Genomic DNA, 12,600 nt, shown 5'->3' with positions numbered 1-12,600 from the left:
CAGCTGAGTGTCTAAATCCAGCGAGCAAGCAGGAAGAGCAAAAGCAAAATCAAAAACTTGGATGTAGGCGATGATGGAGTGACAGAGTAGGAGCTCCGGGAAAGAAATGTCAAGCCCAAGCAGGATGAGTGGAAGGCAAGACAAGAGAAGAGGGGAGATAGAAAATCACACACAAGACCGTCCGTCCAAAGTCCCGTCCATCTACCTACCTAGGTAGCAAATCTCAATCTCAACCTAAAAAGTCATCAGACCTTCAGCTTCAGGTGGAAGTCGTGGCACCGCAGGTTTCCACTAAAAACTCGCTCCTGCCTCCTTTCCCTGTGGGCGTTGCAATCGTAGCGGACAACGGGGCTAGTGTCGACCGGATAGGCAGGATAGGCAATCTCGAAAGGCACGACGAGCAGGGGCGCCAACGCCCAAGCCTTTGAGGCCCAGGATTGGTGTGCAGCGGAGATGGGACCTTTTCAAACGAAACGACGCCCTAGCTAATAACTGCCTAATGTACCTTGCCCTAATTGAGATGATGGCTAAAAGGTAACATGGAATACATACAGCATCCATCCATTCATCAATGATCAATCACACTTTGCTTTGCGGGGCCCTTGCTTCTTTCACGTCGTAGTCGAGATTGTGGCCTACCCCGTTGCCGCAGCTCAGATTCGTTGAAGACACTTAACGTCACTTGCCTTTTTTTTTCTGCGCCATCTCCTCCAACATGTTGCAGCGGTGCTTATTTAGTCGATTCCTAGCGCAAACACCAGTGCGATGCATGAATGATGCGCTTGATCTTCTACAACCAGCCAGTTAGCCGGCTTTGACCCCTGCCGAAGTGCTATATGTGATCTCGCCCAGAACACACACGATCTTGCAACTAAAAATTTGTCTAGACTAGAATGCGGGATTGTGCAGAATCACACTGACGCTGACGTCCGATGGCAGCGGCAAGCGGATGTTCGCGGTACGGATGTCAAAAACTCGTCGATACCAAGATGTTGACCAAACTGCCAACGGCTGTTGGTTTCCCTTTTTGTTTTGAATGAGGTGCTAATTAGTTTTCCCTAGTAGCACTTTGAATAAGCTCGTTTTACTTTCGGTTGCTTTCTCCATGTAGCTGCAAAACAAGGGTTTTGTGACCAGGGTTTCTTCAACCTATACCTAGTCCAGTTGCTTCAGAGCTGACAGGGCTTCGCCACTAGCTTCAGGAGAGAGACCGGCGAACGGACTCGGAGAGATATGTAATCGGACAGCCGATTCGACGCGCACCCTAATTATTACCAGTCTCACTTGTCAAAGCTGTGAGGGCGGGTGTTGACCATTCAGCTTAAGGTATTGCCAATTTGACAAGATGAGTTCCGAGAGAGAGAAACAAAAAAAAAAAAAAAAAAAAAAAAAAAACGTGCATCGCGATCGATCTGTTATATTGTATTCGGAGTTAGTACTTGGAGCTGGCATCGACTTGTTACCTACCGTATTTGCTGTACAGAAGGCATCTTGTCTCCCATATCCTGACTCGAACACCCACCCCAACTATTATGGGACTGCAATTTCACATCCAGCTGTCAGAAAAAAAAGCCAAAGCAGACGACACCCTGCCTCTTTTTACAGGGCCCCCGGAACGGATCCCTACAGAGCACATCTCGGCATGCTGCATTCAAGGGTCTTTTGTCTTCGGAGAACAGGCACACGGTCGGATTGAGGAAACTGTTCGCCGGGCAACTCGGCAGCAACAGCCTGAATGCCACATCACCCAAAATTATTTCATACATGAGCATGGTGATTTGGACAGGGTTTGTCTGATTCGAGTCCGAATGTGGTTCTGGTTCGATCATCCCTACCACCGATCGGTTCAGGAGCCGATTGAGTTTGAGGTTTTGGTTTCTCGTGGATTATCAGGTTCGTAGGTTTGCATGGGGTGGATTATCTTTTTCTCTGCTGATGACGAAGCATTTTCTTCTTTAACTTATTAGCATGTCTCATGTGATTGATGAACTTGTGCTCAACTGCAGAGCCTCCCCTTGGGATGGAGGGGAGGGGGAAAACGTTTAAAATTAGGGTGATTGATCAAATTTGACCTATCTCTTTTCTCCTGAAGGTCGCGTCAACGCCATCTTGGCCAACCCCCCGATTTACCCCGCTCCGAAAAGATAAACACAAACAGCTGTTACATGAACACAGAAGAGATGCGACTCTAGCCACCAACGTTAATGAACATCGTTAGGGATGGTCGATGCATTATCCTACTGCAGCTCACCCAATTGGGCAAAAGGACCAGGCCGGTCTATAACTAACCTGACGGAATACCTAGGTAGATATCTACAGAAGTTTACTACTGTACTACGTAATACCACTACGAGTAAGTCACCCATCCAATCGCACGTGGTCTCAGCCAGTTGATTGCTTGGTCCAACATTGGATGGCGATTGGAGATTTCGATTGGCACTAGAAAGGAAAGCTCGTTCCCTACTTAAAGGGCATGGTGCATTACTAAGGCAATAAATAATCTAGTCCTCTCGGTGGTCCATTCCAGACTAGAACAGAGCAAGAACTGAGACATGGGCAAGGGCGACGGGCCAACATCAGAATCCTGAAACCCAAGTAGCGCGAGCTGGTTGATGATAGGCTGACCAACAATAAACCTAAAAATTCCTTCTAGACGCCACGAACCCAGGCAATAGCATCTTGACGCGATTCGATTCCGAAACGGGTGAGAGACGCAGATGACAGGAAACAACCACAGCCTCGCGCGGTCTTCTTGATGGTTTCGAACTTTGAGTCGGGTGGTTTTCCACGGGTCTGGACCTTGCTGTTCAGGCATGTCCATCCTGCTTTTATTTATGAACTCTATGGTGGATATTGGTCGTTTGATGAACTATACACAACTTAAACCTGACAAAGTTCGGACTAAAAAAAAATTCAAAGGATCCAGCCCACTAATATCCATTCACAGGATTCTGCGTAGAATCCTTCTACGACTATTCATGATTTATCCGAAGGATTCTTCCCTCTTCATGCATCGATCATGCTTGTTGCATGAATTCTCGATATATGCAACTACAAATGGGGAAGATCACATACCTCATGGGAAAATAATAGTCTCTTTGGTATTTCTGCCATGCGGCTTGAACATTAAGCAACTCCAATGCAAAGCTGTATTCTTTTTTTTCGTCTCTTGCTTTGAACGGCAAGCCGAACCGTGCCTCGCCTCATCAAAATAACCCAAATGTCTCCTGATGTTGGGCTTTAACTTTACAGAACCTAGTCCGTGAATTACTATGTATATAGTAAACTCAGATACAAAGCCCGGGCGCCTCTCCGACTAACCGTCGGATCATTGAGTCTTCATCCTTTTTGCCCATCGCTTCTGCCCATCATGTCGTGATAAACTACAAAATCTCGGCTTGGATCCCCGGCTATTTTATCCATCCCAATTGTTCCCGAGTCTCGCCCTGGAGGGTTGGAAAGGGCAACACAAGCGTGTTGTGAATTGTCCCAAAAAAGAATTCCACTACCCATATTTGGGATCTGGAAGGCCTTTTTACATTCCGTCCCATCCACGGAAACCTGTAGCCTGATAACAATTCCAACAATCAGACGAAAAATATAATATTCCGACGATCTTTTAAAATAACCACGGGAGAAGGGGTAATTGAACCTGTCGCAGAAACAACCCCTTTTCCATGCAGAGCGAAATGCAATACTTCAGTAAGACGCTATCCTGATATGGAATAGTCTGACGGGAAACAGGGTTGAAGTGAGATCTTCCCGCACGGTTTCTTGGCCATGATATGCAAAACGTGCTTTTGTAGATTGAAGCTAGTCGTCGTGCATACATCTCCATGGACGGACTAAATAAATACCTATCTAGGCAAGTTAACTAGTATATGCAAGCACCTCAAGTCGCAGGGTCTCAACGGTGCATACTGCGCAGTAGGATTGTAACGACAGCTCAGTCGCGCTTTGCTCGGGCATACACGTGGACAAGCCATCAAGAGATCAGCAGGCCAGTTAGATACAGGAGACTGCACTTTTGAAGTACAATAATAAAAACTAAGGAGAAGTACAAAGATCCTTAAATACGAGAGCCACTTCTAAGAACCTGTTGCATTGCCAAGATGCCGCAAGCATGTTTCGGTGTCATCATGGCAAAATAATGGCTTGTTCATGCTGTTGATCACAAAGCTGAACAACCTACCACGTAGGTAAATAGGGAGCTTGTGCAAAATGATATATAAAATGCTTTCCGATAATGGGGCACTGTATTATTGACCCTTTCGCCATCACTTGCTGGGTCTACAGCAAATCAATGAATGCTCAAAACACTATCTTGACACAAAGCGGATCCTTGGTTTGATCTACTATCAGCCATGGATTGTAGACGATCACGGAGTACGTGGTGCTAAAGAGGGGTCAGCCCTAGAATCAGGATTACTTCCGAGTTCTGTGGAGTATCGAGATCGGATGTAGCACTCTTTCCGTGCTGTCGTTATAAGCGGCTGAACAGCTGACAGAACTAGAACTAAGCCTAGGTCTAGGATGAAAGCTGACGGGACTCATTTGGCTTCGAGTCTTCTTCGGCGCAATGGAATCCTTCTCGTCTTGTCGATATGCACTAACAAGTTCTTTATCATCATGACTTACTTATAGATTTCGAATGGCTTGATTGAACTAGTTTTCTGTGCGTCTTCTAGGCGATGCATGGAAAATGAGATGCTCGAATCTAAAACCCCGACGTCATTTTTGTGATTATCTCCTAATGCAGCCGGCGTCCGTGCCAAAAGCAGTCTGTCGGACCACGTACCCTAATGTATTGCCCACACGACAAGTAGGCAGAGACACGGAAGATAGGCACCGGGGAAAACGATATCTATTTTTGGCTTTTTAAATAAGCATTGTACAATCTTAGGGTTTCCCATTGAGGAAGTCCTCGGTAGCCCAGTTGCAAGAAGCAGCCGAGGCCAAGGAAGACTTCACCAGAAAGGAGCATGCTTTCGGCCTCGCCCGGAGCGTGGAGTCGTCAAGATAAAACGAACCGAAATGGGGTTTGGCAGCCACCAGCTGGAGACCAAAATAACTCGGCACGATGGCATTGGCGATCTGTCAAGTCATGTTAGTCATCTCAGCCCTGTCCAAGGAGGAGCCGAGGAAAAAAAAAATAAAAAATACCACGCTGGGTACCCGGCAATGGTCAGTCATTCAAGCATGTTCGTTCGGCCTGGGCAGCCGGATTGATCAGTCACATCTGTCCACTTGTCACCCAGCTTGAAACTCGGCTGTTCCTCTTGTGACCGCAAGGCCAGACTGTGGCGCAAGTCCAAGAAAAGCACAAGTTCGACGGGAGGAAATAATATAAAATAAAATAAGCAAAATAAATAACTATAACGACAACCGAATACAATCTTATGCTTCAGAAGACAAGTCTTCCCTGCTCTCCAGCGAGGAACGGGGCTTGCCGAAAAGGATGGCTTATTACACTGCTTGGTAGTTGAGTCGAGCCCATGGAGAAAAAAAAAAAATTGGACGAAGGAAATATTAGAACAGAGACTTAATATCTGACCCCTTTCGCCGCAACCTCGAATCGAGGCATGGGAAATGTAAAAAAAGGAATTAAGGAGATTCCCGAATCAAGCGTAAATGCATGAGTGTTCTATTCGTAAATTGCAAAAGACAACTCGACTTGGAATACATGCTTACAATTTTGGAACTTAATTGTTCTTTCAATTGAGGCTCCAGGCTTTTTCCCTTCCAAAGAAGCCAAGGGATAGCAAAGCCTTTGCCAATGCTTAACCGCGACGCACGCGCGCAAGTTTTATTTTTACATTTACACGAAATTGAACACAAGAGTACAGTACAAACACTCTTCTTCTGCCACCTGCGAGACAAATTTGACTGCTGGTAAATACACACGGGCGCCCATTTGTGGGACCATCGACCGAAATTGATTTGAATCTTCGGTGGATCTTCCTCTGATCATTTTCCCCAATTTTGTTCGGTCGCTTTCTCTCACACAAACAGCCAAACCTTGTGAGCACCAGCGGGTACAGGTGGCAAGGTAACCCGCTGTTTCAAGTTGTGCTTGGCAGTCTAAAGAGAGGGGGGGACTGTTAGGAGAAACAGGAGACGATCTTGTGCTTGGAGGCAAGGCAGCGTGGGGCATTTTTAGCGCTCTCCACCGATGCAACCGTGGGACAGTGTGCTGGTTGCAGTATGATGGTTTTATTTACTGTAAACATGCATAGTGATACAGGTGCATAGTACAGTTTCAGAACACAGTTAAGGAAAAAAAAAAAGTACCTCTGCTTGGCAGCCTTCAACAAGAAAGGATTCACACGCTGCTGACGAGACAACGGATGGCCATCTCTACGTAGTAAAATCCCACAGATTGAGTTCCCGAGAGTGACTTACAGGAACATTGCGGTTGTGGATCACTATGGCTCTGCAGCGGCTCGACGTATACTAAATACCTACCTAGGTACCCTAGGTACCTTAAGTGCCTATGTAGGTTGATTGGCCAAACTCGTACATGTCATAGAAATCAAGGCGGGTAGGTACAGGTACCTGACTTACCTACTCTGTCAGCGTCTAAATGTTGTTGCTATTTCAAGATCCCTTACCTAAGGTAGATTCAGTACAGATCCAAAGCACAGGAACCTCCTCGCCGTCAGAAGCCAAAACGGCGGCCAACCGGAGGATTTCAGACCCGCCACAAACGATTCGGTTTAGCGGATACTTTTTAATCCAAAAAGCTTCAACGTTTGCGTGATTTATATAATAAGCGCAGCGTTAACGCTCGAGCGCTCTCATTTGGCATTCCTTGACCTGCCCTGGCGCGACGGATGCATTAGCTGGCAGGCGTTTGTCCCACAGGCGCGCTGGCTGCCTGCGAGACACACAGCCAGTCTGGCAGACGGGACCTCATGATTTGAGGCAGACATTAGCATGAAAGGGGTACACTTTTTTTTTTCGACTACGGTAATATTTTTTTCTCCGCTCGAGAGATGTCAATTAAATTTGCCACTATGCTGTCGAATAACAGCTAATTTGGCGCTTGAACGTCGCTCTCGCTCCCTTTTTTTTTTTCCTCTCCTCTTTGCGAGAACTAAGTAAATGCGGGGCCCTGCGAGCCATGGGGAAGGCGGCTACGTAGCACGTAAGAGTAGCAACAGCAAAACCGGGACTGGGATCTGGAATGGGATGGGCACACAATGAAAGAATCAGCCAGGGGCAAGGGGAGGGGGCGCAGGTAGATGATTCGCTATAGGGAGAGTCCCCTTGCCGTGTGGGCCTAGTGATTGGTCATTCTATTTTTGGCAGCGACCAAACACGCCGTGACTGGAAGCGCCAGCCCCCGCCCAATGGGGCCAACCGAGGGTCCACCCGCCTTGCCTTGCTTTGATGGTGCGCTACTTCGATGCCGCCGCTTGTTGCTCTTTTGCACGCGGTTTTCCTATGTACGTACTGTACAGTACATGCCTCGTTGACGAAGGGACGAGAGACCCGAGACCTTGCAACCCACCCCCTGCAACCCGACTCGACTGTGATGCTGTTATAGCGACTCCCGTCAATTGGTTGACACAGGTGGGGCTTGCTTTCATTCGACATTCCCTCCCATTTCCCATCGTGCCCAAAGTCCCAGGTACCCTCCTTTCCCACACCATCCATCCTCCTCCAGACGAACACCCCAGTAACGAGAAAAAGAGGGAAGGTGCCCGCAATTCTAGCCCCAAACTCCCCCAGTCGCTGCGAAAGGAAGAGGCCGGGACCTGTTGCCTCGTTTTCCTTTTTCCCTCCAGCCCATCCATCCATCAACTGACTCCTTCCATACCCACACCACCCACCACACACAGCCGGTCTTGTTTCTCTTATTCCCTCCTTCCCACTTTTTGTCTTTGAACTTGGTTCTCTTACCAATACACACACTTTTTTCTCATTTACAAGAGCTAAGAGAGACAACGAAAAAGAGAGAGTCTCGAGAGACACGAGGAGTTGTTTGCGCTTTATTGGCGGGCCGACGTTTATTTGGACCTGGATTTCTTCTTTCTTTGAACGTCCGTCTCGGTTTGCATTCTTTGATCAACACGCATAATGTGCTACTGACCTTTGATTGCGCCTCCGACCCGTCGAGACTCGTTCCGTCTCAGCCCTCTTCCTCCCTCCTCTACCTATTTTCCCACGACACCTTTCGCACCGCGACAGTCTGCCTATTGCTTAATAGCCGCCACAAAACGACAAGCCCCCAAAGGACACGCTCTAGGCGATCGCGCTTCTCTTCGTTCATTCTTTTCAATTCCTTTGCCGCCGCGTTGCGAAAAGGAAAACGGAATCGACATACTACGGAATCTCACTCTGGCGAAACACAGTCGATTTCCTAAGATCAGCTCGGCCTGGTCGATGCGAAGGGGTGGCCACAGGATTCAGCTGCGCTGTCCCTATCCGACGACCACCCACTTTTAAACTTTCACACCATTCTTTCTTTCTTTTCCCTATAGCCGCTTATTACACAATCTAATAAACGACTTGCATCTCGCAAGTCGACACTCGACCAAGACGGAGGATCCTATACGGTTCGGCTCAACTCCGCGACGGAGACCGGCACAGCCTTTGGCTGGAAAATTGTCTAGCAAGAGGAGGCGCTTGGAAAAGGCTGAAGAAGAGCGGTGCTTCGCCAGATCGAATATGCCTTCTGCTGCATCTCGGCGATTGTATGAGGATCAAATACCTTCTTTTATGTCAGTTTTCGACCTCGACTCGGAACTCATGAGTGACCACAGCACAATAACGGTTGTCGACGCCAAGATGATGGATATGGATGCTACACCGCAAAAGGTCCCAAGCCAACAACAGCAACCATTACATCCAGCAGCACTTCCTTCAGACCCGCAACAACATAAACATCATGATAGCACTTCGACGCAAATGACCGAGTCTAGCGACTCATCGCCAACAACAACAGCTTCTTGCACCGACTCTTCATCATTGTCGGACCAGTCACCATCTTCATCCCCCGATTCGCCTGTCAACTTAATACCTCTTTCTTCTTTCGCAGGGCCAACATTCGGTGGCCTCTCATCCATGGGTACCTTAACAGTCTCTGAGCCGACAACCCTAGTACGACCCATGACATCGCCTGGGCCTAGGCGACCACGCAACATGAAGGGCCTCTCGATACAACCTCCCTTTGCCCCCAATTCACTCGCCTCGACACTTGCTTCTGAGCCTTCCTCTCCGTCATTTATCAAGCCTACGATCCCGGCCATGAAGCGCAAGCCAAGCAACTTAAGCTTGAAGACCGGCTCTCATGATCTCGTCAAGCCAACTCTGATGGAAATTCCGGCCTCCCCAACCCTCTCCATGCCGCCGATGCTCCAGAGGCGTGCGCTGAAGCACTCGACATCCTCACCGCATATGCTTCAAGGACTGAAGTCGTCGACGTTTGGACCCGCAGGGGGCATGACGATACCAACAGTACTGGAGCGAAACGAGTCTGGTCTCTCCGAATTCTTGCGCCCGTCAAAACCAAACTCGCCGCCCGTAGGCGCTACTGAAGTTATTCCGGAGGAGGGATCCCCAATCAGGGCACAGGTTGCGAACAGGGCAGCCTTCGATATCGAGCCCTTCCGTGAGATTGAGAACAACGAGGACCAGAAATCGCCTGGCTACCCAGAGGGGCCAATCGCAATCTACGAGGATAATGTATTTTTGTACTCGGAGCCCAACGCGGAGGAAGCATCCAAGTTCGACGTTGTCATCAACGTCGCCCGAGAGGTGCAGAACCCATTTGAGGTTGCAGCGAGGAGAGCCAGGGAGAGCGAACAGCTAAAGGAGATGTCTCCGATCCCCGATACGGCCTGCAGCTTTGCGACGGCCTTTGAATATTTCCCAGCTCAAGATGACTCGGCAACACCTACCACGCCAAAGGCGACACCTCCCTTGAAGGAGCCAGAGTACATTCACATGCTTTGGGATCACAACACCGATATCGCGCCAGATCTTATGGGACTTTGCGAGATCATCGAGCGCAGGACCAGGGAAGGAAAAAAGGTTTTGATTCACTGCCAACAAGGCGCGAGCAGGTCTGCTAGCTTGATCATTGCCTACGGCATGTACCAGAGACCAGAGCTCAACGTCAACGATGCTTACCACGCAGCCCAAGCCAGGAGTCGTTGGATCAGCCCGAATATGCGCCTCATGTACTGCTTGCAAGACTTCCAAAAGGAAAACGCCAAGAAGCGGCTTAGTCCAGGTTCAGCTTTTAGGCCGCGTACTGGCAAGAGCCCCACGAAGCACCGCGTGGCGCTCTCTGTAGATGCCATCGACTTGCCTGTTCAGAAGGAGCCACTCACGGCACCGCTTCCTGGAGATGATGGTGCTACAGACAGCCCCGAACGGAGTCCTCTGAGGCCTCGTGGAAACTCGACTCCCAACCGAGCCGACCCTGTGTCTGCAGGACCATCTTCCGCACCGTCAAGCTTCTCTTGGTCGGAGAAGGAGGACGAGAAAGACCCTGGCAAATTCGGTCGATTCAACGTGGACTTCAGACCAGCCCAACCCGACTCAGGATTTGTTTCGTCGAGCTCTTTAGGTTCTTCGGCCATGCTTAGGCCCCCACCCTCGCCCGGGTTCCCAAAGCCCCCTTTGTCGCCCGGGTTTGCACCTATGAACTTTTCAAGGCCACCTCCCTCCCCGGGGTTCGCTCCTCTACGATTGTCGAAGACGCCCCCGCCAGCTCCCCTCGGCGGCCTGGCGCCAATTACTCTATCAAGGCCGCCACTCTCGCCCGGTTTTGCGCCTGCCGGATTCGGGATGCCTCCACCATCTCCTGGTTTCGGAGCGCACCGTTTTGAAAAAAGGAACAACGGTCCAGGTTTTGGAGGATTTGGTGGATTCGTCCCAATGCACCTGCCTGAAGAGCCATCACCAGTCGAGGAGGAGCACCAACAGGCATCCCCCGAGCGGCATGTTCCGATATTACCGGCTGCAACCTTTGAGGATGACGATGCGCTCATGTCACCGAGGGTGGAGACTATGACGAGCAATCCGTTACATGACCCATTTGGATCCGACTTCGCCGGCCTGCGGTTGGTGGAGCAACCGCCAACGCCAAACGATGGGTTATTCTCACCTCGGGCGACGGTGTTCCCCAGGGACCCCTTTCGTCCGTTCGCTCGCCCAACGCAGGTCGCAGATCCCCGGAGTCCCCCAACGAAGGGCGAAACACCTATTGTGAGGTCAATAGACGAGTTGATTTGATCTGAGCAAGTCCAGCCGCGGACATTGCCGTGTACAAAACACTTGAGCCGAACCTTAAAGGACCACTCATCGATGAACCGTTTGTACACCTCAACAATCAAAATATATTATCACCCGACCAACCCCAAACCTCCATTACGATTTTCTTTGCATGGGCCCTCGAAGCCCTATTATTTCATATGTCAGATATTTTCAATTCTTGAAACGCAGCACAGCGGACGGCGAATTGGTGGCAATCACTGCGTAGCTTATTCGTCTTTATATTTTCTATGTTTCGGATCTCAGGGCCTTGAACTTAGGCAGGGGCTCAATCGCTATTCCTTTTGTTGTTGTTTTTTTTTACATGGGGAAAGAAAATCTCGCTGACGCTTTCTCTCTATCGCAATGTATAATCTCTTGATTTCAGGGTTGGTTGGGAGGCTATTATTGTCTTAACGAAGCATCTCGGAGTTTTTTTTTAAACTCATTTGCATCATACATGGCGCTTCTGAGGGGGGTTGTTTAGGTGGTAAGCATTCCCTACCCGCAGATGACGTACGGGACATGCTTTGCTGCTTTGCAATACAAACAAAACAAACAAAAAAAAGAGACTTTCATATAAAGTCTTGCCAGGGTATTATTGGCGAACGTGTCAAGGGAGAGGAAGATATTGATTGGAGGAGAGTGTAATAGTTTCTAGGATAGGGCATGCTCAATAGGAAAACCAACTCCTAGGACATGATTGCAACAGAAATGCAACTTCTGCAACACATGGTGACACCAAGATGTTTGGTTGAGCGGCCGTGTGAAGCTCGAGTCGAACCAGACAATTGCCACCAATGAGTGATGATTGATAAGCAGAGACAGTGGGTGAGGGGACCTGGTATGAAGCTGCATGTATCCTTCGGGTGGGCGTTTTGAGTCGAAGCTCATTCCCTGGCAGGGCTGGGCAGTTATGATTCAATGTGTAGTGATTGTGGTGTATATTAAGGTCTGGATTCTGTTCTCTTTGTGTGTGACATCAGCTGAAAGACGCGTATGCGGTGGAACAAGAGGGACCAAGCAGACCCTTGGCACATTTTAACCGGACGCATTGCGTAGTAGAGTCTTTTTTTTATCTATATTTTATATACTCATATATTTTAATCTGTTTTATTTCTATACTCCTTTTTTTTGGCCATTATTCATTAATGCCATTAATATGCTTAGCAGCACCTAACAAATATAACTATAATATGCTTATCTTGCCCTTTTTTGTTGTCCATTTTTATTTCACACGTTTTGCCATGCCTGATTCAAAACGAAGTCATTTGTACATGTCGAGCCTGGTTTACTCCAAATCTCGATCTCTTTTTTGTTAATTTTTTTTTATTG

General features: G+C 48.6%; 2 protein-coding genes across 2 annotated transcripts; both read left to right on the top strand.

The window, feature by feature from the left end:
• The first annotated feature begins 2,166 nt into the window (after positions 1-2,166).
• On the top strand, positions 2,167-2,707 carry PgNI_09532 (uncharacterized protein). Its single transcript, XM_031129514.1, has 2 exons — positions 2,167-2,353; positions 2,506-2,707. Exons 1-2 carry the CDS (start codon positions 2,221-2,223, stop codon positions 2,547-2,549), a joined length of 177 nt encoding a protein of 58 aa, XP_030977750.1. The 5' UTR covers positions 2,167-2,220; the 3' UTR covers positions 2,550-2,707.
• A 5,966-nt stretch (positions 2,708-8,673) lies between these two features.
• Positions 8,674-11,247, top strand: PgNI_09531 (uncharacterized protein; the record flags this gene model as incomplete). Its single annotated transcript, XM_031129513.1, has 1 exon — positions 8,674-11,247. One exon carries the CDS (start codon positions 8,674-8,676, stop codon positions 11,245-11,247), a length of 2,574 nt encoding a protein of 857 aa, XP_030977749.1.
• Between the last annotated feature and the right edge of the window lie 1,353 nt (positions 11,248-12,600).

Source organism: Pyricularia grisea (genome assembly GCF_004355905.1).
Source record: "Pyricularia grisea strain NI907 chromosome Unknown Pyricularia_grisea_NI907_Scaffold_7, whole genome shotgun sequence".
Lineage (NCBI taxonomy): Eukaryota > Fungi > Ascomycota > Sordariomycetes > Magnaporthales > Pyriculariaceae > Pyricularia > Pyricularia grisea.
This window is presented reverse-complemented; position numbering and strand designations above follow the sequence as displayed.